This window comes from Cherax quadricarinatus, chromosome 32 (assembly GCF_038502225.1).
Source record: "Cherax quadricarinatus isolate ZL_2023a chromosome 32, ASM3850222v1, whole genome shotgun sequence".
NCBI classification, from domain to species: Eukaryota; Metazoa; Arthropoda; class Malacostraca; order Decapoda; family Parastacidae; genus Cherax; species Cherax quadricarinatus.
Window position 1 is genome coordinate 16852452 of NC_091323.1, and position 27060 is coordinate 16879511.

General features: G+C 38.2%; 1 protein-coding gene across 1 annotated transcript in view; it reads right to left on the bottom strand.

The window, feature by feature from the left end:
- Window positions 1-18261: 18261 nt before the first annotated feature.
- LOC138853507 (CBP80/20-dependent translation initiation factor-like) overlaps window positions 18262-27060 on the bottom strand; it is a 51481-nt gene continuing 42682 nt past the window's right edge. Inside the window, exon 7 of the mRNA XM_070090480.1 lies at window positions 18262-27031. Coding sequence (XP_069946581.1) covers window positions 26804-27031 — 228 coding nt within the window. The 3' untranslated portion in view covers window positions 18262-26803. The remainder of the gene's footprint in view (window positions 27032-27060) is intronic.

Consider the following 27060-nt stretch of genomic DNA (forward strand, 5'->3'; position numbering starts at 1 on the left):
CTTGCAGCTCTTTAGTGGTTAGCTCTTCATTGTGGTCCTCCACCAATTCTTCCACATCCTTGCCACTCACATCCAACCTCATGGAATCCCCAATACCACAATACTTTCTACAACTGCCATAGGCTTGTCAGGATCAGCCCCAAACCCTTCAAAATCCCACTCTTGGACACATTCTGGCCACAATTTTCTTTAAGTCACTCCCTCCCAAGCCTTACCTATAAGGTTTATGCAATGGAGGATACTGAAGTGATCTTTCCAGAACTCTCTTAGGGTCAATTCTGTGTCTGAGGTCACTTCAAAGCACTTTTGAAACTGCTTGTGTAGAGTTTTTTGAATTTTGAAATGATCTGCTGGTCCATGGGCTGGAGGAGAGGAGTGGTATTAGGGGGCAAGAACTTCACTTTAATGAAACAAAACTCCTCCACAATTTGGTCATCCAAGTCTGGAGGATGAGCAGGAGCACTGTCCATTACCAAAAGGCACTTGAGTTTCAATTTATTTTCCAGGAGGTAATTCTTCACACTTGGGCCAAACACTTCATTGAACCAATCAAGGAAAATTTCCCTCGTGACCCATGCCTTAATGTTTGCCTTCCACATCACACACAATTTATTCTTGGCAAAACTGTTTTTCTTGAACACACTGGGATTTTTTCGAGTGATACACCAGTAAAGGCTTCACTTTGAAATCCCCACTAGCATTACTACAAAACATGAGTCAGCTTGTCTCTCATAGGCATGAGTCCTGGCAGTGCCTTTTCCTCCTGCGTGATGTAGATCTTCTTTGGCATTTTTTTTCCAAAAGAGGCCTGTTTTGTCACAACTGAACACTTGTTGGGGTTTGAATTGCTCACCATCTGCGGGAGGCCTGGTGGAGCCAGCCTGGCGGGAGGCCTGGTGGAGCCAGCCTGGCGGGAGGCCTGGTGGAGCCAGCCTGGCGGGAGGCCTGGTGGAGCCAGCCTGGCGGGAGGCCTGGTGGAGCCAGCCTGGCGGGAGGCCTGGTGGAGCCAGCCTGGCGGGAGGCCTGGTGGAGCCAGCCTGGCGGGAGGCCTGGTGGAGCCAGCCTGGCGGGAGGCCTGGTGGAGCCAGCCTGGTGGGAGATATGTACCCTTTGAATTCCTGAACATATTTTTCAGCCGCATATTTGTCAGAACATGCAGCCTCGCCATGCCTTACCACGCTGTATATGCCACTATGCTTCTTAAATCTCTCAAACCAGCCTTTGCTGGCCTTAAATTCACTAACATTAGCACTAATTCCAGGCGTTTTCTTTATGAGATCATCATGCAATTGCCTTGCCCTTTCACAAATTATCGACTGCATAACACTATCTCCTGCTAACTGTCTTTGGTTGATCCACACCAACAACAAAGTCTCCACATCTTTGAGTATTTGCAATCTGTTTTGTGAGCATATTTGCACCTTTCGCAACAACAGCTTCCTTAATTTCCTTTTTCTTGGCCATGATGGAAGCGATGGTTGTATGGGGTTTCTCATACAACCTGGCAAGCTCTGCCACACATACTCACTTTCATATTTTGCAATGATGTCTTTCTTGAATTCTTTACCAAAGGGCTGGCACTAGAAGCTTTCTTTGGGCCCATGGTGGCTTATTTACCAGTTGCAAACACAAAAAAGAATGGAATATTATGAAATGTATCGTATGAACGCCTGGGGTAATGGTCACTCGCTGATAAACAATGGCAGATTGACTGTGAATGGTGTGGGATGGTGTGTGGGGCCACTCGGGGCCACTTGTACGCGTTTGGGACGAATGACTATTACCGAGGTAAATAACGATCACTGAGCCAACATTTTGACAAAAAAATGATATGATTACCGAACATTACGAAATCCGACGACTACAACATCCAGGGGTCCATAGTAATGTCAGTTTTTATTAATTTGGGCATCTTTATCATGCTTCTACATTATTTACAGTAGACTGTTATACAGTATTACATGGATTTATTTGCCACATTTTGGTTATTGCACTACTGAAAAACTGCAGCACAATTTTATACAACACTTTGGAAAATTAACTTAACACGGTTCCGTTTGCAGGCGTGGAAAAAAATTTCCCCAACTCAAGCTACTGCCTTATTGTGGGTCAGCGGGGGAGACCTACTGCCATCCCCTTCCACCCCCAACACACCCACCCCAGCCTTCATGAATGTGTCCAGTATGAATGCTCCCTAGGAGCTAGCTGTGTTTGTGAACTGTGTTTTGAACTTTTAATTGCCATATCTTGTATCTGCCAAACAATAATGGAACCCAATAGGCATATGAGTGTTGCTGAAGGTGGCAAGAAGAGGTATAAGCATATAAGTCTTAGAGTTAATGAAAAAAATAGAGATATTAGACAAGAGATAGCCTATGGCCTTAATGAAGCATCAGTTTGTACAGTTAAAAAGAATGAGGTAAATATATGAGTTTGTGTGATGAATGATTACCTGACTGACTTGACTGACTTGACTTTCTGACTTGCTGACTTACTTGACTGACTGGCATGACTTACTGATTTGACTGACTTACTGACTTGGCTGACTTACTGACTTGACTAACCTATGGACTTTACTGAGTTACTTGACTGACTTACTTTACTGACTTATTGACTGACTCGAATGATTTACTGATTGACTTGACTGACTTAAAGTTAGACTTTATCACTGAAGAGGACCCTTACAAATCTAGAAGCAGTGCTCTGAAACTGTCTAGAGTAGCTGATGCCTTACTGTCATCTGTATAATATACTGCACGGTAAAATAGAACAGAAATCCACTACAGAATTTATGCACACTCCAGTACAACCATCAACTTCAGTACCAGAATTTCTGCCATTCACCTCAGCCCAGTAGAGCCACAACATAACACTCCACTCTCTTCACAATCATCAACAAATCCAGCACCCACAATTTAAGGTAAGAAATACTATTATTTTTGTTGTATCTGTAGTCTTAAGCAGTAAAAACGTAGTACATCACAACAATGAACAACAATTACATGTTCACTTTTATTTTTGTAATATCTGGAGATCTAAAAAAAAATTGTTTGGCATTTTTGGGGCTCTTAGCAACATAACCCTATTTTTCCCATAAGTTCTTCAGTTTATCTAACACGGATTGACCTAACACGGCGTTTTCAGGAACGTAACTATCATGTAATACAATGGTTTACTATATGTTATACTTAATATTATTCTGGAATAAGTAAGATAGATAACCTTTATTGATAGTAATAGTATAATTATACAATATTTTATAGTGCTGTGAGGCACACTTCCATGCGTCATGGAGGTGTGCCTTATGGCACTATAAAATATTGTACAATCATACTATTACTATCAATAAAGGTTATCTACCTATCATATTTATTCCAGAATAATATTAGGTATAACATAAACAACGTAGAAGCATGATAAAGAAGCCCAAATTAATAAAAACTAGTTACTGCTCCCTTTTCCCTCTGCTATAGCTCCACCCACTTTGTAATGATGCCATGGTGAATTAAATATGTATATTTGAAAGAAAAACAGCGTCTCACCATCAAGCAATCCCCACAACTACATATTTCATCTATATATCTGTACTTTATTGTACACCCCATAGTACAAGATAGAGTCAGAAGTGCAGCAGCACTTGGAAGAGGAAAAAAAGACGAAAATGAAGGAAGTACAAAATAAGTTCACAGTAAAGGGGTTAGCTGGTGTGTTCGTTTGTGTTTACATTCTCTGTCTCTCATGGTATCTTAACCCTTAAACTGTCCAAACATACATCTACATTTAGAGCGCTACAATAGTGAACATAGATCTACATTTTTTTTTTTACATACTTTCTTATGGAGAAAAGCAAGGTCGGAGTGCTGTGCGCGAAAATGTAGATCTATGTTTAGACAGTTGAAGGGTTAAGAAATGATTAAACTCAGTGAACAAGGTATGTCGATGGTAACAATAATAATTAATAATAACAGCAACAATCGCTCTGGAGTGCTTTCAATGTCAGCTACTAAACCTATACAAAATACATGACATTTAAGGAGCTCCAAAGTGATTATTATTTATTATTATTAATTATTATGATATCGGCAGTGTGGAGGGATATGCTGTGTATCTTTATATGTGTATGCTTCTAGACTGTTGTATTCTGAGCACCTCTGCAAAAACAGTGATAATGTGCGAGTGTGGTGAAAGTGTTGAATGATGATGAAAGTATTTTCTTTTTGGGGATTTTCTTTCTTTTTTGGGTCACCCTGCCTCGGTGGGAGACGGCCGACTTGTTGAAAAAAAAAAAAAAAAAAAAATAATTATGATTATTATTACCATTGACATACCTTGTTCACTGAGTTTAATCACTTCTTAAGCTGCCACGAGAGACTGTAAACACACAGATGAACACACCAGCTAACCCCTTTACAGTCAACTTCATTTGTACTTCTTCCATTTTCCTCTTGTTTTTCCTCTTCCAAGTGCTGGTGCACTTCTAACTCTATCTTGTACTATGGGGTGCATAATAAAGTACATATATGTAATCTTGGAGACTGTGAAAGCAAGTGTACTGAGTGGCTGTAAGAAGGAGATTGAGATGTTTGACGCTGAGATGCCACGCTGCCCGTTTTCGTGACCCAAGTTCTCGTACAGCATACAATACCGACTCTGAGAACCTGTTGTAACTCCGAGTTGTCAGTAAACGAGTATGTCGGTAAGTGAGGAGAGGTTGTACTGGTTCTACTTTAATTAAAGCTTTCCTAAACCTTACACATTAATTTATATACAAAAATACTAAAATATAGTCATTAACAAGATGTTAAGAAAGCAATATTACATTATATTAATCAAGGAGCTAGGGTTTTGTTTTGCCAGCATATATTATGAATAATACATTTACAATGTTTATATTAATTTATTCCTCTTAGAAAAAAAAACAGCCATCAAACAATACAACAAACTGCACAACATTGTCATCAAATATAAATATGTTTTTTGCTTAAATGCTATGCTGCAACTTGTGTACTGGTAATACACTGTAGCTGCAAGTCTCCTGAGGTATAATAATATACACACTGTATTGCAATATTCTGCCATGATACACAAAAAGATAGTACATGTATTGTCAATACCGAAATGTTACCTGTATATACTGTATCGTATATGAATATTCACTTGCCATATACAGTAATTTTTTTTAATATTATCCAATAAATGATAAACCATTTAACCCATCATGTGACAGAAATATCATGTTGACAAAGGATGAAGGAAAAGGACATTCTTGTCTTTAGATAGGAATGAGCATACAACTCAGTCTGTTTTTCAGTCAGTATTCACTAAAATGAAATACAGTGGTGACTCTCTTAATTGCCCTCCTTTCACTATCCAGACCCCTAAAATTTACCCTTTCATTGTCCACACCCCCAAAATTACCCCTTTCACTGTCCAAACCCCCAAAATTAACCCTTTCTCTGGCCATCATATAGAACTGTCATTGAGGCTAGGGTCCTCACATAGTTCTGTCATGAACTCGGCTCACTCTGATAAGTTGTGTGGTAAATTTGGCCTTGATATGAGAAATGTTGGTACTTTTGTTTAATAAATGTATGAAAGAGGGGAAGGTACCTAGGGATTGGCAGAGAGCATGTATAGTCCCTTTATATAAAGGAAAAGGGGACAAAAGAGACTGTAAAAATTATTTATTTTTTTTATTATCACACTGGCCGATTCCCACCAAGGCAGGGTGGCCCGAAAAAGAAAAACTTTCACCATCATTCACTCCATCACTGTCTTGCCAGAAGGGTGCTTTACACTACAGTTTTTAAACTGCAACATTAACACCCCTCCTTCAGAGTGCAGGCACTGTACTTCCCATCTCCAGGACTCAAGTCCGGCCTGCCGGTTTCCCTGAATCCCTTCATAAATGTTACTGAGGAATAAGTTTACTGAGTATACCAGGAAAAGTGTACGGTAGGATTATAAATGAAAGAATTAGAGGTAAGACAGAATGTAGGATTGCAGATGAGCAAGGAGGTTTCAGAGTGGGTAGGGGATGTGTAGATCAAGTGTTTACATTGAAGCATATATGTGAACAGTATTTAGATAAAGGTAGGGAAGTTTTTATTGCATTTATGGATTTAGAAAAGGCATATGATAGAGTGGATAGAGGAGCAATGTGGCAGATGTTGCAAGTATATGGAATAGGTGGTAAGTTACTAGATGCTGTAAAGAGTTTTTATGAGGATAGTGAGGCTCAGGTTAGGGTGTGTAGAAGAGAGGGAGACTACTTCCTGGTAAAAGTAGGTCTTAAGAACATAAGAAAGGAGGAACACTGCAGCAGGCCTGTTGGCCCATACTAGGCAGGTCCTTTACAATTCATCCCACTAACAAACATTTGACCAACCCAATTTTCAATGCTACTCAAGAAATAAGCTCTGATGTGCAAGTCCCACTCAAATCCAACCCCTCCCACTCATGTACTTATCCAACCTAAATTTGAAACCACCCAAAGTCCCAGCCTCAATAACCCAACTAGGTAGACTGTTCCACTCATCAACTACCCTATTTCCAAACCAATACTTTCCTATGTCCTTTCTAAATCTAAACTTATCTAATTTAAATCCATTACTGCGGGTTCTCTCATGGAGAGATATCCTCAAGACCTTGTTAATATCCCCTTTATTAATACCTATCTTCCACTTATACACTTCGATCAGGTCTCCCCTCATTCTTCGTCTAACAAGTGAATGTAACTTAAGAGTCTTCAATCTTTCTTCATAATTTAGTCATCCTACGCTGAATGTTTTCTAACGAATTTATGTCCATTCTGTAATATGGAGACCAGAATTGAGCTGTATAATCTAGGTGAGGCCTTACCAATGATGTATAAAGCTGCAGTATGACCTCTGGACTTCTGTTGCTTACACTTCTTGATATAAATCCCAGTAATCTATTTGCCTTATTACGTACGCTTAGGCATTGCTGTCTTGGTTTAAGGTTGCTGCTTACCATAACCCCCAAGTCCTTTTCGCAATCTGTATGGCTAACTTCTACATTATTTAACTTATAAGTGCTAGGGTTATGGACACTCCCGAGCTTCAGAACCTTGCATTTATCTACATTGAACTGCATCTGCCACTTTTCTGACCAAGAGTAGAGTTTGTCTAAATCCTCCTGAAGTTCCCTAACATCTACGTTTGAATCAATTATCCTACCTATCTTCGTGTCATCGGCGAATTTGCTCATATCACTAGTAATTCCTTCATCAAGATCATTGATATATATTATAAACAACAAAGGGCCCAAGACTGATCCCTGTGGAACGCCACTTGTTACTGATCCCCACTCGGATTTAACCCCATTTATGGACACTCTCTGCTTCCTGTCTGTGAGCCATGATTCGATCCACGAGAGCACCCTTTCCCCAATGCCATGAGCTACTTTCTTCAACAGTCTTTGGTGCGGAACTCTATCAAATGCCTTACTAAAATCTTAAATAATATCAAATTCTTCATCGTGGTCAACAGCCTCAAAAGCTTTACTGAAGAAAGTCAACAAATTAGTTAGACAAGACCGGCCTCTTGTGAATCCATGCTGAGTATCATTAATCAAGCTATGCTTATCGAGATGGCTTCTTATAATCTGAGCTATAATTGACTCTAGTAATTTGCCTACAATTGAGGTCAGGCTTATTGGGCGGTAATTTGACGGTAACAACTTGTCCCCTGTTTTAAAAATAGAAATTACATTAGCCATCTTCCACATATCAGACACTACACCTGTTTAAAGAGATAAATTAAAAATATTAGTTAATGGTTCACAGACTTCCATTTTGCATTCCTTAAGAACTTACCCTTGAAAAAACCTCATCAGGACCTGGTGACTTATTTTGCTTCAGTCGGTCTATCTGCTTCACAACCATTTCACTAGTGACTGTGATGTTACATAATTTATCTTCTTCTGGCCCACTATAAAAATTAATTACCGGAATATTATTAGTGTCTTCCTGTGTAAAAACCGAGAGAAAATAATTATTTAAAATCGAGCACATTTCATTCTCTTTGTCAGTAAGATGCCCATAGTTATTTTTAAGGGGACCTATCTTATCTCTAACTTTTGTTCTATATACCTAGAAAAAACTTTTTGGGTTAGTTTTAGAATCCCTAGCAACTTTAATTTCATAGTCCCTTTTAGCTTTTCTTATCCCCTTTTTAATGTCCCTCTTAATGTCAATATACTGATTCATAAGATGACCCTCGCCTCTTTTGATATGCCTATAAATTCCTTTCTTATGCCCTATTAGATATTTCAGCCTATTATTCATCCATTTTGGGTCATTTTTATTTGATCTAATTTCTTTGTAAGGGATAAACGTTCTCTGAGCAGCATGTATTGTGTTCAGAAAACTGTCATATTGATAGCTCTCTTCGTTACCCCAGTCAACATATGATAAGTTTTCTCTAAGCCCATTGTAATCTGCTAAGCGAAAATCTGGGACTGTTACTGAGTTATCCCTACTATCATACTTCCATTCAATGCTAAATGTAATTGATTTGTGGTCGCTAGCACCCAGTTCCTCTGAAACTTCTAAATTATTAACAAGGGATTCGTTGTTTGCCAGAACTAAGTCAAGCAGGTTATTACCCCTTGTAGGTTCTGTCACAAACTGCTTCAAAAAACAATCCTGAACTACTTCTAAGAAGTCGTATGATTCTAAATTCCCAGTCAAGAAATTCCAATCAATATGACTAAAGTTAAAGTCTCCTAGAATTACTACATTATCGTGCCTTGTGGCCCTAACAATTTCCTCCCATAGTAGTCTCCCCTGGTCCCTATCTAAATTTGGGGGACAGTATATCACACCTAAAATTAATTTTTCATGCCCCTCTGAAAATTCTATCCAAACAGACTCTGTATGTGTTACTTCAGACTTAATACCCGTTTTTATGCAACAGTTCAAGCGATCTCGGACATACAATGCCACCCCACCCCCCTTTCCGACACTTCTATCTACTTGGAACAATTTAAAACCCTGGATGTGACATTCTGCAGGCATGTCCCGACTTTTTGAATTAAACCACGTCTCAGTAATCGCAAATACATCTATGTTACCTGCACTAGCAACTAGTCTCAACTCGTCCATCTTATTCCTAGCACTGCGACTATTTGTGTAATAAATATTTAAAGACCCTCCTCTCTCTTTACCCTTCCTGCTCCTTTCTGTTTTTCCACTAAACCTATTACTGTCCTTGTCAATTAGTGCCACTGGCTTTCCAATATCCACCTCATTTTGCCTATTACTAGTTCTCCTAGTACTCATATTACTACCCTGCGACTTCACAGTTTTCCCGCCAAAACCCATACCACTAACTATTCCTAGTTTAAAGACCTAACAGCTCCCTCCACTGCGTTGGCCAGTGCTCCCACCCCAGACCTAGATAAGTGAACCCCGTCCCTGGCATACATGTCATTTCTGCCATAGAAGAGGTCCCAGTTGTCAATGAATGTTACTGCATTTTCCTTACAGTATTTGTCCAGCCAGCAATTGACACCAATTGTTCTGGACAACCATTCATTTCCAACTCCTCTCCTTGGCAAAATGCCACATATGACAGGTTTCCCACCCTTCCTCCTAATTATCTCTATTGCTGACCTATACCTGCTAATCAGGTCCTCACTCCTACGTCTGCCAACATCGTTGCCTCCAGCACTGAGACAGATAATAGGATTGCTCCCATTACCTCTCATGATGTCATCCAGACGGCTAACAATATCCTTCATCCCAGCCCCAGGAAAACACACTCTCTGCCTCCTACTCCTATCCTTCAAGCAGAATGCCCTATCCATGTACCTAATCTGGCTATCCCCAACAACAACAATGTTTTTACCTTCCTTGGCGTCGTCCGTCGTGATGCTCCGAGTAGTCGACTCACATTCGCCAGGTAGCATTACACCACTTGTAGAATTCGTCAAGACGTTCTCGATGGTCTTCGTTGGGGTTTCTAGGGATGTCTCACTCACGTCTGCCAATGCTTCTTTGGTGCTCATTGTGGCATTCCCAGTAGAACACTCACATTCGTCACGTAGTACTGAGAATGGGTTGGAAGTTTCCACGGTAGTCTTCTGGTTTCTCATTGTTTCTGCCTCTCCAACCGTCTTCTTGATCTTCAGCTTGGTTCCATGTTGCCCGGCCACTGACCAAGCTCCCCTCTTAACCTGGGGACTCACAACAGGAGGATTACTAGGAATCCTCTTGTTCTCCTCCGTTAATCGCCGTATCTCCATCTTAGCAAATCTGAGCTCTTCTCTCAGCTGCTGGTAAAGTTGCTCAAGAGAGGGCATCCTGGTTCAGATTCACAGAGAGCACACAAACAGGTCTTCACAGAGCTAAGTACACGTCACCACTGAGCTAAGTACACGTCACCACTGGCTAAGTACATGTCACCACTGAGCTAAGTTGGTATAAACCTTGGTAATAAATACCGACAAGTTGGTTTAGAAAGACACATAAGCAAACGCTATAACATATTTATTAGAAAACGTTTCGGTCCTGGGACCTTGATGTGTAATGTCACCATGGTTTTTTAATATATTTATAGATGGGGTTGTAAAGGAAGTAAATGCTAGGGTGTTCGGGAGAGGGGTGGGATTAAATTTTGGGGAATCAAATTCAAAATGGGAATTGACACAGTTAATTTTTGCTGATGATACTGTGCTTATGGGAGATTCTAAAGAAAAATTGCAAAGGTTAGTGGATGAGTTTGGGAATGTGTGTAAAGGTAGAAAGTTGAAAGTGAACATAGAAAAGAGTAAGGTGATGAGGGTATCAAATGATTTAGATAAAGAAAAATTGGATATCAAATTGGGGAGGAGGAGTATGGAAGAAGTGAATGTTTTCAGATACTTGGGAGTTGACGTGTCGGCAGATGGATTTATGAAGGATGAGGTTAATCATAGAATTGATGAGGGAAAAAAGGTGAGTGGTGCGTTGAGGTATATGTGGAGTCAAAAAACGTTATCTATGGAGGCAAAGAAGGATATGTATGAAAGTATAGTAGTACCAACACTCTTATATGGGTGTGAAGCTTGGGTGGTAAATGCAGCAGCGAGGAGACGGTTGGAGGCAGTGGAGATGCCCTGTTTAAGGGCAATGTGTGGTGTAAATATTATGCAGAAAATTCGGAGTGTGGAAATTAGGAAAAGGTGTGGAGTTAATAAAAGTATTAGTCAGAGGGCAGAAGAGGGGTTGTTGAGGTGGTTTGGTCATTTAGAGAGAATGGATCAAAGTAGAATGACATGGAAAGCATATAAATCTATAGGGGAAGGAAGGCGGGGTAGGGGTCGTCCTCGAAAGGGTTGGAGAGAGGGGGTAAAGGAGGTTTTGTGGGCAAGGGGCTTGGACTTCCAGCAAGCGTGCGTGAGCATGTTAGATAGGAGTGAATGGAGACTAATGGTACTTGGGACCTGACGATCTGTTGGAGTGTGAGCAGGGTAATATTTAGTGAAGGGATTCAGGGAAACCGGTTATTTTCATATAGTCGGACTTGAGTCCTGGAAATGGGAAGTACAATGCCTGCACTTTAAAGGAGGGGTTTGGGATATTGGCAGTTTGGAGGAATATGTTGTGTATCTTTATATGTGTATGCTTCTAAACTGTTGTATTCTGAGCACCTCTGCAAAAACAGTGATAGTGTGTGAGTGTGGTGAATGTGTTGAATGATGATGAAAGTATTTTCTTTTTGGGGATTTTCTTTCTTTTTTGGGTCACCCTGCCTCGGTGGAGACGGCCGACTTGTTGAAAAAAAAAAAAAAGAGAAATGTATCTGTAGTGAGTGTGCACAGTATAAAAAAACCTGTCCCATGCAGTGCATGATGAGAAAAGCAAAACTGACAGTGAGAATTGTTTAAAATTATGAATTATGGGTGTTTATTTGGATGGTTTTTATGAAGTTATTGGTTGGTCCTTGGCATCATTTAATAGAATTGAAGACATACTATTGAAATTGAGATTATTTTGGCTAGTTTCAGGATGGGAAGTAATAATCGAGCTCAAATTGGCAGAAAGATTAGATTTTTTTTTTATTTTCCTGAGGATGGGTAAGGCCCCCAACACCCCTAGTCTGTTTTATGGGCTTTTAATAGGTCTGATTCAATTATTGGGATACCATAAACCATGACCAATTATTCCTGGTTATATTTTATTATCCGAGAAATATAGTGAGTCTTTATTATTGTGTGGTTATGAATTCAAAATGGAAGTCAAATGCAATATAGGAGAGGTTTGGGGACATGATTAATTAACAGAGGAAATGTTGTTGCTTTAGTGCCAGGAATGTCTACACTGTTTATTTTGGACTATTTTTAATTTTAATTTTGTATAAAATTGGCCAAATTACCAAATTCTGTGCACTATTATAGAGTAGTTGAATTAGTTGAATAGCATGAATTTTTTTTGCTCCATCAATAGAATGGAAAGCATATTAGTGAAGTAGCTAAGAATTTGGTCAACTGGAGCAATGTAATTGACTTTAAATAGGGCTCAAAGTGGGCAAAATCGCCAATGCGTAAATTACACTGAGAATGCTAACTTTGCGCTTGCATATTATTATTATCATGGGGGAGAGCTAAACCCGTAGGATTATACAGCGCGTGGGGAGGGTGGAAGGTATTCAGGCTCAATTCAGGGAACCAGAGCACAGATCCAATTCCTTAGATCTAGGAACCTCCCTTGAGGGGTGCATTGCATAATTCTGTAAGGTACCATTCCATTAAAATTTCATACTTTTGGTCTCATTACCTTCAGAAAGAGATTATCATTTCAGAAATATTAATTTTGGGGGTTGGACAATGAAAGGGGTTAATATTGTTCCCAGTGTTCGCTTTTTAAAAAGACAAAAAAATTCTTCTGAAATGGTAGAGAATTTTTTCTGAAGATAATGACACCAAAAGTATGAAATAACTACCTTATAAAATGCACACAAGTCAGTAACTAGGCCAATTTTACACAAAATTAAAAATTCCAAGTTAAAAACTGAGCCCAAAATAAACAATACAGACATTCCTGGCACTAAAATAACATTTTCCATGTTAATTAAACAGGTCCCCAGGCCTCCACTATATTACACTTGCCTTCAATTTTCAATTCATAATCACACAAAAGTAGAAGATTTACTCTATTTCTTGGATAAAAAAATATAACCAGGAATAATTGGTCGTAGTTTATGGCATCCCAATAACTGAATATGACCTATTAAAAACCCATAAAACAAACCAGGTTGGGGAGTGTAAGAGGACACCTTATCCGTCCTCAGGAAAATTGGCAAAAATCAAATATTTTCGCTCCTTTGAGCCCAATTTCAAGCTACTTCCGGTCCTGAAACCAACTAAAATCATCTTTATTTCAGTAGTATGTCTTCCATTCTATCAAATGATACCAACAAGCAACTAATAAAACCATAAAAACCATCTTAGAAAGCACCTCAAATTTGCTATTTTAAACCAAACACATGGTCAATTTTGCTTTTCCCATCATGCACTGAATAGGGCAGGATTTTTTTTTTTAAACTGTGCACACTCACTGTGCAGACCCATCCTCTCATATCTAGACCAAAATTTACCACTCACAACTTTGTCAGTAGTGTTACTGTAAAAACTTGCATTTGTGGTCACAGTGGTGCCTGTGCTAACCTTCCTATGGTGTAGAAATATACCTAGTTGGATGAATCTTATTGTGGCTAGCTGGTCTAGTGGCTAACGCGACGGGCTGGAGTTTTGAGACTCTATGACCGTGGGTTCAATCCCGGCCGGGGGTATGGTTTACTGATTCCCTATGTGATATACTTGTTTAGTTATCCCCAGTTTGTATAACATAGCTGGGGATAACTACACAAGTATAACACAGGGAATCAGTAACACTACTGACAACTTATCTGAGTGAGCTGAGCTCATGACGGATAACTACGTGAGGGAGCCCGGCCTCAATGACATAGTTCTGTGTGATGCTCACTGAAAGGGTTAAACAGAATATTAATTAATACTCCAATAGTTTGGATATCAAACAATTCATTACCTGATTATTATTACAATCAGAACTAAGCACTTAGGATTACCTGATTAAGGGAATGAAAAATGCTCTACTGGACACTGCAGTCATGTGCCCAGTTTAGCATTTGAAATTACAAAAAGATTATAATGACACAAACAGTTCCTCAATAAATAATAAAAAACATTTACAATATCAAAGTATTTGCAATAACAACAATATTTATATTATTTGAGCAATCCCTCCAGTTAATGTTTCCTGTATTTATGATATTTAATTTGCATATTCTCACATCCCGTATTACATTTTTTGATAGTACCACAGGTATCATTCATTTACATTAAGAACGTGTCTAGAAGCTGCGCAAATAATTATTGTCCACAGTATATTACAAGAAAGAGAAAGTTCTCATCAGGGATGGTAACACAATTGCTTGTGAATTAGTCAATGTAGATAAATCTACTTTTTTTCAAGCAAAATTTTTATACTGTTAAATGCATTATTTTTTTGTATACCATATGACTTTCATACATGTGTGACTGTATCACATTTGTTTTGTAAAACAAAATTTAAATTTAAATTTAGGTTCATATTTTTTTTCAGCAGATTTTTTTCCATGATTACATACTGGATTCATACCATATTTATTTTATACAAATTGATCAAAAAACATGATTTAATTTATGAATACAGTCATGCCTACAAATTCACAGGGGGATAACATTTCTAGATTCGTGACAGTAGAACAAGTGAATAATACAAAATTACGTCTGCATAACAAATTTGGCTTCAAATCTGAGTTCATTTTGTGTTTCAGAAGTTATAGGCTGGTTAATATTGATATTCATACCTCAGTGAGAAAGCTATTGAGCCAGAAAAACACTGAGTAATTAAATTATTCACTGGTTATTCTTCAGGTTAAACTTCTACATAAAAATAAAAAATCCACAAATATGGAAGCCTGCAAATTTATAGGGACTACTGTATAAAATGTTTCTCTAGTGTATCAGTTGCAGTGAATTTTTGCATGTCTCTCTTTTACATGCATGTAATATACATTTTTTTTTTTTTTGGTAAACTGATCAAGATATATTTTTTTAGAGTTGGTTATGAAGAATTACATTTTGTATTCTCTCATTTTTCTTGATCAAATATATTGAAATTTTGTGAAAATAACCATGACTGTGCATTCTAAAAAACTTATTAAAAAATGGATCCAGAAAAACTTAATTTTAAAAGAATCTCTTGCATATTTTATGTTGGTTAAGAGAATGAGCAGTGTATCAGATGGCACAATGTATTTCCTGATATCTCACTGCATTTTAAGAATCATGCATAACTATATTATAGGACATATTTAAGAAAACAGTGAACTGTCACCTCATACTTGCTATGAGCTCACTGCCATCATCCAAGACTGGGATGTGGAGGCAATGATCCTCAAACCATTAAAAGATACATAGTGGCAACAAGAAAAAAATGTGATGTTAGAGGCACGTCTCTATCACACTTATTTACAATTGTACACATTAATGTACATCAAATAAATATTGTATGTACTTACAAAACAAAATGCTTTGATAACTAGAGATTCATGGTTCAGGTACACTGTACTTGCACATTTGGTTAAATAAAATGACATAAATGGAAATGTATAAACATTCATTTTGGGAATTGTAAGGCTTTGACTGAGTTATCTGGCTAAAGTAGAAAAAAAATTATTTGAAAGTTATTTAATGCAAATCCATACCCTTCTAAAAATATTCTTCATGGTTTGGAAGGTTGTCTTTTCTCTCAAGCTTAAGAAGAGAGGAACTGATATCCACTGTCAAGGGTAAACATTTTGGGTGTATGTCTGACTTATAAATACAAATAATTTATTTCTTTTCTGCAGTATACATGTAGTTTACATGTAATAAAATATTATTAAGCTCAAAAGAAAGCCACTAGCATGTAGTGCATTTTGGACTAAGGTTGAATGATCTTGAAAAGTGATTATGTAGTTCTCAATGATAGCTTATATTTTAAAATGATGAATTGGTAAGGTAAGTAATGATGAAGTAGGTAATTTAGTAGTACTTTCAGGGACACTTTTAGCAGGAAAATGCCTTATATTATACAATGCTTAACCTATAGTGGGGCTTTTTCAGTTGCACATCAGCAAAAACAGTTTCATAAAGTATACAGGCATCCTGAGGTCAGGTCAGATGGTTCAGAGGCCAGTGGAGATGAAAATCAAATGGGGACTGGATCTAGACATCAAGTCAAGGAACTGTATATTTTGTGTATTGAGCCTGGACAATATATTTGACAGGTTTTGCTAATGTATACATTCCTGTTTTCTATTGTTTTGGTGAGGTGGATCGTAGTTGCCTCAACACACCTTCGTTTTGCACTATCATTTTCACGAAATGCCCAGGTGTTGTTGGCTCTATATTTTGCTTACATACCTGTGTTCTTGAAGGTTGTCTACAACTCTTGGATTGTAGAATTTGCTACATCTCCAACATGGAATGCTATAAACTCCTGCTGTGCTTGTGGTTTTATTCCAGTTTTAAGTTTTGGGAACTTCTTTAATGGCTTTTGTATTTAAAATTGCCATGTTGCTTCTCTAGAGATGGGGTGATCATGACCACAGTCAGTCCTGTGATAAGAATTAACTGCTGATTGATGTCAAGCTAACTCTTAAGAGGGACTTGCACATGAGTAAATATAATTATCAAAGCTTATTGCTTGGATAGCACTGAAAATTGAGTTAGGCAAATATTCTGTTAGTGGGATGGATTGTGAAGGACCTGCCTAGTATGGGCCAACAGGCCCATACTATAAAGGGGAATCCTCCTCCATAAGGACTCTAGGTACCAAGTCCTTATCTGGGGTCACTTCCCTTCTTTGTTTTTTAATCCCACAAATCTTTCAATCCTACTCCACATTGCACAAATCACCATTACTACCACCCTCTACTGCCATCACAACCATTACCACCCTCTACCACCATCACAACCACTACCACCCTCTACCACCATCACTACCACTACCACCCTCTACCACCATCACAACCACTACCACCCTCTAAAACCATCACTACCACAACCACCCTCTACCACCATCACTACCACAACCACCCTCTACCACCATCACAATCACTACCACCCTATACCACCATCACAACCACTACCACCCTCTACCACCATCACTACCACTACCACCCTCTACCACCATCACAACCACTACTACCCTCTACCCCATCACAACCACCCTCTACCACCATCACTACCACCCTCTACTACCATCACAACCACTACCACCATCACAACCACCCTCTACCACCATCACTACCACCCTCTACTACCATCACAACCACAACCACCCTCTACCACCATCACAACCACTACCACCCTCTACCACCATCACAACCACCATCACTACCACCCTCTACTACCATCACAACCACCATCACTACCACCCTCTACCACCATCACTACCACAACCACCCTCTACCACCATCACAACCACTACCACCCTCTACCACCATCACTACCACTACTACCCTCTACCACCATCACTACCACCACCACCCTCTACCACCATCACAACCACTACCACCCTCTACCACCATCACAACCACTACCACCCCTCTACCACCATCACAACCACTACCACCCTCACAGCCACCCTCTACCACCATCACTACCACTACCACCCTCTACTACCATCACAACCACTACCATCCTCTACCACCATCACAACCACTACCACCCTCTACCACCATCACTACCACAACCACACTCTACCACCATCACAACCACTACCACCCTCTACCACCATCACAACCACTACCACCCTCTACCACCATCACTACTACTACTACTACCCTCTACCACCATCACTACCATTACCACCCTCTACCACCATCACAAGCACTACCACCCTCTACCACCATCACAACCACTACCATCACAACCACTACCACCATCACAACCACTGCCACCACCACTACCACCCTCTACTACCACCACTTTCATATTTTTCTACAAACTTTTTCTTGAATTCTATCATGTTTCTCACATTCTTTACCAAAGGGCTGGCACTAGAAGCTTTCTTTGGGCCCAAGTTGGCTTATTTAACAGTTACAAACAATAAACAGTGCCCAAAACAATGGATTATTATGAAATGTTTCGTATGACCTCACAGGATATGTTCACTCACCAAGAAACAACACGACACTGCTTGAGAATTCGTGTGGGAGGCAGCTTTGTGTGTGCTCTGGGCACTGGATAGGTTCTGTACCATCGATGAAAACGGAGGAAATCGATGAAAATGGAACCAATATTTTGACGAAAAAAGTTGGCGAAAATGGAAATCGGCGATAACGGAGATCGACAAAAAGGAAGGGTCCACTGTAGCTGGCCATGTCACATGATTCAATGGATTCCTTTCTATTATCATTATATTCATAAAATGTGCAAAACCAGAACAGTTCACAAAGTACTGCATGGCTGAGGAGTGTGAGGGATGAACTTAGGAGCTAAGGAGGAAACTAAGTTGATACATGTATAAAGTCACTGTCAGTAAAAAAAATCAGTCTTTGTCTGCAATATGGTAAGGTTTTCTGAAAGGGAAGCAAGCAAAAAGACTAGAAATGAATTCTATGTTCTTTTTGATAAAAAGTACAATCAATCATGAAGTGTTTGATCATCAATAAGATCTGAACAGTTTTGCAGAGAGGCACTGGGCACCTCTCCAAGTGGGGTAAATATGTAATTGTGGTTGTTCAATTATGGCTTTATCAGGAATAGCTTGTTGCTCTCTAACATGCTGCAATTGATTGCAAATGCTCTGAACCAAAACCAGAAAATTGTCTGAAAAGAGAAGATCCCTGAGAGAGTGATGAGTCCTGAACCATGGAACGTGCAAATTTGTTGCTCTGAGCACCAGAATGAAGAAGCGACACAGCCAGTGTTGAATGCAAGGGACAATGAGATGCGAAGAGAAAAAGCTCCAAAGAAGTTGCAATGCACTTTGAGAATCAGATTAAAATAAATGAAGTGGGAATGATAAATCCAAGAAGTGCAATAAACTCTGCAGTGAAAATACTACCCATATCTGACAATCTGCTCCATATCCCATACCAGCAAAAGATTTAGAACCATCAGTATACATAACAGTAGCATGTGAATGCAAATGTAAATGCTCAGGGAAGAGGGAGCATGTGTTCATAGAAGAGATACAAGACTTTAAAAGGAAAAAGCAGACATATTCATATCACTGGCATCTCTGAAGGAGGGATGGAAAAGAAATGGAGAGAAAACAGAAAAGGAGGGCAGAATGATGGAAGTAACTTGGGTCTGAAGGAAGAGATTAAAAGGATGTAATAAAGAAAGATGACTGACAGTCAGTTTTACCAATGTAAGTGATCATTCTCTAAGCCGCAGACTCATGAAGATCATGAAAGCAAGCAAGATAATGTAGACAATGACTCCACATAAAGGCCTTCAAATGGGAACAAACAAAAGGCTTATGTCATCATCAGGGTGAAATCCTTGATGATGATGACATAAACTTGAAAAGAATAGCTGTTGAAGCAGATGAATACACTTGATTCCCATAGCCAAGACTAAATGAAGACTAAAGCTTGCATATCAGCCCCTGATTCAGTCATCTATGATATAGCTTTCAGGATTGTTACATGTAACCTCCATGACATCCAACATTCAAAATGAAGGCCAAGAAATTTAACATAATAGCAGACTGGGATAGGGGAATCATACAAGTAGAGCACAAAACAGTGAATGACAGGGTACCGAGTGAATATGGTTGAGCTTGATTTGGATACCAAGAAGATGAAGTTGTGTAATGTACAATCAATTGCACTTCATAAGGATGTGGACACTTGCTGAATGTGTGCTAGCACAAGCAAGGGCAAAAATCACTCACATATCAAGAGAAACAAATTCCCCAAAGTAGTACCAAGGCTGGACCATTAATGGTTAACCAAAAAAGGGTTGTACTAGGAACACACCCTTTTGGAAAACCTGCTTAAACAGTCTAGTAAAAAGGTGTTACTGACCAAGACACTAGATTATCAATCTGTCATGAAGGCCTTGAGAAAAAAGTGGGAGTTGGTACTGCAGGGGCCAAGTAGTGCAATAAGCCTTTTTAAAGCAAAATAAAGAACTACCACACACTGACCTTCAGTAAAGGCATTGTGAATGCACGTACATACGGCCCCCACTTAAACAGCAGGTTAAGTTCCAGGCTACTGCTGTAAAGGAAAAATCGCTGTGAAGTGAAACAGCCTTTTTTCACAATCAGATATATATAAAAGCCTAATAACATGTTTACACTATTATATATTAACCCTTTGACCGTTTTCGACGTATAAATACGTCTTACGAGCCAATGTTTCTGACGTATATATACTCAATAATTCTAGTGGCTTCAAATCAAACGGGAGAAAGCTGGTAGGCCCACATGTGAGAGAATGGGTCTGTGTGGTCAGTGTGCACCACATAAAAAAAATCCTGCAGCACACATTGCGTAATGAGAAAAAAAAAAACTCCGATCGTTTTTTTGGAATAAAACGCCGACTTTGAGGTGTATTTTCGTATAGTATTTATCGTTGTATTTGCGTTTTCATGGTCTTAGGTGATAAAATGGAAAACATATTACAGAAATAGAGATGATTTTTATTACTTTGACAATGAAAACGACCTTGAAACTGAGCTCAAAGTAGCGGAAATGTTCGATTTTTACCAATGTTCAGGAGTAAATAAATCACACCACATGTCCAATACACGTCAACTGGGGAGTCTAATATTCTTTCACTAGTGCACTGATATTATTTATACCATTTTTACAATAATACAGTAGTCTGCATAACAGTAAATTTTGTATTTTTTTGTATGAATAAAAAATCAAAATAGAAAGCAATAATAATATAAGAGGGGCCTAGAGATATGACTAATGAACAGAGCATATGTTATTTTAGTGCCACGAATGTCTACCTTGTTTATTCTGGACCCTATTTTGAAATTGGCATCTTTTTTAGTTTGCGTGAAATTGGCCAAATTGCCAATTTCTGACCACCATATTGGGTAGTCCAAATTAGTAAATGGGAGGTTTCTTGTACTCAGCTGATAGATAAAATGGAGTTCTAAAGAAATAGCTATGAGTTTGGTCAACTGGAACAATGGAATTGGCTGAAAATAGGGCTCAAAGTCGGCAAAATTGCCGATACGCATATGTCGCCGAGACCGCTAACTTCGCGGGAGCATAATTCCATGAGTTTTCGACCAAATTTCGAACTTTTGTTGTCATTACCATCGGGAAAAGATTCTTTATTATTTCATAAGAAAAAAATATTTTTTTTTTTTTTCAAAAATTGAGCGACATAGAATGACAGTTTCAGAGAGGGGCCTGAAACAGTCAAAGGGTTAAGTGAGCAATAGAGCTAGACCTAAAAAATGCATATTCAGTACACACATTACTTAAAATATTTTTGCCCTTAGTTTATAGTGAGTGGTGAATATTTTATTGCAGAAAGTCTAAATAAATGAAGAATGAGTATAATTGAAAACCACTGCATTAGGGAAATGTCATAAAGCAGAGGTGTAAAGCGAGGCCCTCCTGTATCGAGCCAAAGTAGGAGATAAATAATGGAATGGCCCTTTCTGTATCCAAACTGTTGTGGTGATATACAGGAGTGGGTGATAGCTGTATGTTCCATAAATTTCCAAATGGAATTAGTAAGAGCAGTAGTGTTGAAAATTTTTGATCACTTTTATGAGTTTCACCTCATGTAGGGGTAATGGAACCCAACTTGGAGACTTGCAATTGTAGTGGGGAGAAGGTTGAGTAGTATTAAATACAATATCAGAAATTGCAGTAGCTTTCTGGGTTGCAGAGCAAGAGAAATGCCATTGGATATCGCAAGGACGACATACAATTTGATTTGTAGGTTAGGAGAAGATGAAGCTGTAGTAAGGGACAGTGCAGAGTAATTATTAATACGTTAACCTTCGATTTAACAACTAATAGGGTAGTAGTAAGTGGCCAGAAATAGTGATTGTTGTGAATAGAGAAGAAAATGTTTTGCTGTGATCATAACACTCACATACAGCTTTATAACCAACAGATTTTGTCACGTATTTCTGAAGCTTGCTAAATCAAGGTCCATTAAACTGAGGGTTGACAGTAACTTATAAAACAATAATCATTAAACTACAGCTCAACATTTTCCCACCCACCATCAAATCCAACTAGGGAAGGCTTACAAATGTCCCCCTGGGCTAGCAAAGAGGTATACTCAAGTGATCAACAGAAGATTAAGTGGCAGCTACAAATCCAAACGGATGTCTACCCTCTGATGCCTGCCAAATACACTATCCTACCACACAGTGGAGACCGATGAAAGTCCAGCTGACTGATTCACTGGGGCCATCCTGAATCTCCTGTCTGAGCCTTATCTCCCCACCAGAGTGTTGTTCACCCAAGGGCTACAGTTCCATGGGCAGGCTTAACTTCCAGGCAAGTGGAAACAAGCAGTAGAGTATACAAGTCACAATGCATGGAAAATGCAGAGGCCAATGCTTGGTTTAGTCTCTGCAAGTCATGACCTTCCTAGTGGAGCTGAAGCCTATCATGCATGACCACAACAACAGAGTGTAATCCTCACTGTCACTTACAGGGAAAGTCCTTTGTACTGAACTCCCTAAGCATCCATGTGGCATAAATTTTTATGAAACTATTTTTATGTTAATGGTGAATGCAAAATCTTTATTTGAATGGGAAACAATTGATGTTTTTCAGATCTTTGTACTCATACATACTACTCTAGTAAGATTTTGTTTTATGTTGAATACACCCTTGCAGATGCAGATTCAGGTATCTAGTGTTTAAGTGAAGCTGATACTGCATTTTCCTAGGCTCATACTGAACATATAGCCTACTCTAATAACAAGTCTTTGATATATAAATTGGCCTTGCAGAGTCCAGGAAATGGAGTATAAGACAAAATTTGCTGATCAGAATTCATGGGCAAATAACTCTCAGATACTGTGGGAATACACCATAATTTTTTCATTGATGAATATATGTAATCCATTCTTAGTTTGCTTTACAAAACTGTTTTGTTTATTAATTTGAAAATTTAGAGAAGACAATGATTATTATTATTACTATTAATATACACTCCTTAGCACTAATTTCAAGTTTATACACAAACTATATTGATCATTATCCTCAGAGCTTGCAACATGATTAGTGATAAATATTTCAGTCACACTCTGTAAATATTGTGACAGATGGGTGAACCTGGCATGAAGCCACCTTCCCTTCTGATGCCTTGACAAGCACCTCCACCATCACTCTACCCATGTCACACCATAGCTCTAATAATTGCAAACATTCTCCAGCAAACTCCTATAATTCTGCTCATAACAAAAGAGAAAATAGAAGAGAAGAAATTTCCGTTTATAAACAGCATCATCAGATGTCACGCTGTGTAGCACAAAATGATGTGTGAATGACTCACGAAATTATAACATAACAGCAAACAGATCACAGAACAGGTGGAGCTCAAACTCATGGGAGGAGGGAGGAGAGTCCTAAAACTTGCTGGCCAGTGTGCTTCACCACTGATCCAAGCTGGCCTAATGATTCATCAAACTTGGTGTATTAGTCGGATGAATCTTGATAGGACCAGTGTAGTACACTGGGCTGAGAGTTTTAGCACTCACCTGCCATGCATCAATATATTTTAACTTCCTAATTTACAAGGATGTACACTGTCATTATAATCTGCTCATAGCTCATTATAATGACCGAGACAACACTTTGTTCTGTGTAGAGCTTCATAACTGTAATTGTTTTACTTGATGGTAGGATTGCTGGTATCTTTCTGTCTTATAAACATGCAAGATAACAGGTACATCTTGCTACTCCTACTTACACTTAGGTCACACCACACATGCATGTACATATCACTGTATACACACCCCTGTGGTTTTTCTTCTATTTTCTAATAGTGTTTTTTTTCCTTTTTTATTTCCCTTCATCTCCATAGAGAAGTGGACAAGACTCTTTCCTCCATAAGCCATGCATGTTGTAGAGACGACTAAAATGCCAGGAATAAGGGGCTAGTAATCCCTTTTCTTGTTTAAATTACTAAATGTAAAAAAAAAAAAACTTAATGAGGTTTTCTTCACTTTTCGAGTCACCCTGCCTCAGAAAACTTACATTTCCTTAACAAACATATCAGTGTTGCCACATAGCATAACAGTTTTACAAAGACATTATTTAGTGATACACAAGGATTAAGAATTTCATTATTGTGGCCATTAATAGAAATATAGTCTACCAATATACTCTGCAGACAAAACTTAAAAATATAAGAGCATACATTTTTAAATACCATAACTGCAGTATATTATACTGCACCATCATTTACTGTCACAAAATAAATTATGTTATGTTTGACCCTGATGATAAATAAATGTCTAACCAGTGTGAAATAAAATCATGGAGATAAAATTAAGTGAGCAAAAACACACATGCACAATAACATGCTTGTGCATTACTATACAAATATTATTTGCTAATTATATATACACATCCTGAGATACATATATTTTAATATTTATATCATGAACACTTTATGACAATTAGCAAAAGCTCGATAACACATGGAAACTTTTACAAAACCCCTGATAAGGATCCTTTAGATAATTGCAGTCATCACAAGACTGTAAGCACATTTGAAACATATATCCTACCATTAATACGTAATACTATATACAGTATTAACTTCATGTCACCACATAAATACACTTGAAATATAAGAAATGATAAAAAAAAAAAATAGTTTGCCTTAGTAAATTCAGAATAAAAAAAACAGTAAATTACAATACAGCAGACCATACATGAAACAGAAAAACAAAGAAAGGGAACCAATATGGAGAATGAGCTTTTATTGAGACAGGGATAGTCTCAGGGTAAAGCTTTATCAAGCTAACTCAAGCTCAACCCTGAGTGAAACACTGTCCTAGTGAAAGCCTGTTCTGCACACTGTGCCTTTATACACATACCTGTCAGAATTACATCTGGATATTAAAAAGGAAACAATGTCCAACATCTCTAGTAGAAATGTATTACTAAATTAACTACGGAAAACAATCATCCATAAGAGTAATAATAAAATCATTTTTCCATTTACAGCTTAGCTTTACTGGAAAATTAGAGGCTATATTGCTAGTACCAAAACATTCAAAATGAAGTACTAGCTGAGGGGAAAAAAATAGCAAAGCCACTCCTTATAAAGCTAATTAAATTCATGGAACAAAGGGATGATTAACTCCATTCCCGCATGATATAAAAAAAAAAATAATTTAAAGTTGAGTTGTTTGAATGTGTGTGGATGTAGCACAAACATCAAGGAAGGATTGGATGTTGTAAAGAAGCTGGATGTCCTAGCAGTGAATAAAGCAAAGTTAAGAAAGATGCGAGAGTTTAAATGGGAAAAACTTTAAAGCAGTCAAGTCATAGGTTTGTGATATATTGAGAACTAAAGGTGTGTCCGTAGTACCGAATGACAATTATAGAAATAAAAGGAATATAAACATTTAATGAACATCATGTGGTTAAGAGTGAAAGTAGAATGTGAGAAAGGGATAATCGTCAGTTAACCCGTAAACGGTCCAAGCAGATCTACGTTCACATGTGTAGTGCTACAAAAGTAGATCTACATTTTTTTACATATTTTCAAATATAACAAAAAAAAAAAGTAGATCAAAGTTTTTTTTTACACATTTTCAAATGTAAAAAAACAAATAGAAGATCTACCTTTTTTACATACTTTCAAATGTTGAAAAAACGTATATATACGTTTGGACCGTTTACGGGTTAATGGACCTGGACATAAGATGAGTGCAGACGAGAGTGAGCGAGTCTGGGAGGAGTGAAGTTTACTGGATGAAAAACTGGGAATATATTAGAGTACAGTATTGAAGTGTCAAAAATTCTGAGTATGAAGTATGGCTTTTAAATGTAGCAAGCAAGACGTTGGAAATATCCTTTGTGAGATCAATGCATGATGTAAATTACATAAAGCATAAGAAACAATGAAACAGGAAATTAGTATTGTAGTAAGTAAAAAATAATTTAAAGAACAGAGAAGGGTTTGTTGAGGTAGACTGCTTAAGTTTGATTAAGAGGGTGTATAACTCGAGATGGTTATAAGGTTATAAGGAATGCCTGAGGAAGGATTAGAAGGAAGGGGTACAAGATGTATTTGGAGGCAGAGGCTTAAGCATCCAGCAGGTACACGTGGGCAAGTTATATTGAATGAATGTGGGTTTTTTTTTTTTTGTGATTTGAAGCACTGATGGAATATGAGTATGGTAACTGGTAAGCTAGACTTGAGTTAGGGAGATAGGGGTACAATACTTATAATTTGAAAGTTGGGTGGAGATGCAGTTAACCGAGTCTTCGTTGAGTCATGATGATCTATGTGCCCTTCTGGAAATGTGGTGAGGAAACAAGTAATGGTCAATGTGTTTCTTCTCTTGGACACTGTCTTGCTGGGGAATGATGAACACTAGTACAATGTATCTCTATTTTGAATGATTATATATGATACCATATACCAAAGTTAGTTTTCATAATACAGTATCTTAGTTTTGTGTAATCAAGTATACATGAGGAGGTAAACTGGAAGCATAGTACTCTCTATAAGACAAATTTGCAAAAATCTGTTACAAAGAGAAAGCTACTAAATTACTAGATTGGTAAAGATACCCCAAGTTTTGCAGCCAGAGAAGCATGCTCTGTCTGCATGTTTACATTACCCTTAACCAAACAAGGCCACAGTTCAGCTAGGGCTGCTACAAGGCTCAGACGAGTTTGTTGTGAAAGTTGACGACAACAAAGAACCTCTGTCGCTGTCATCACTATGGTTAATATCTCGGAAGGTTGATCATCATGCAGAGAAATACCACTCTGCAATAACTGCAAATGAAGAATCATTAAGCCTTACC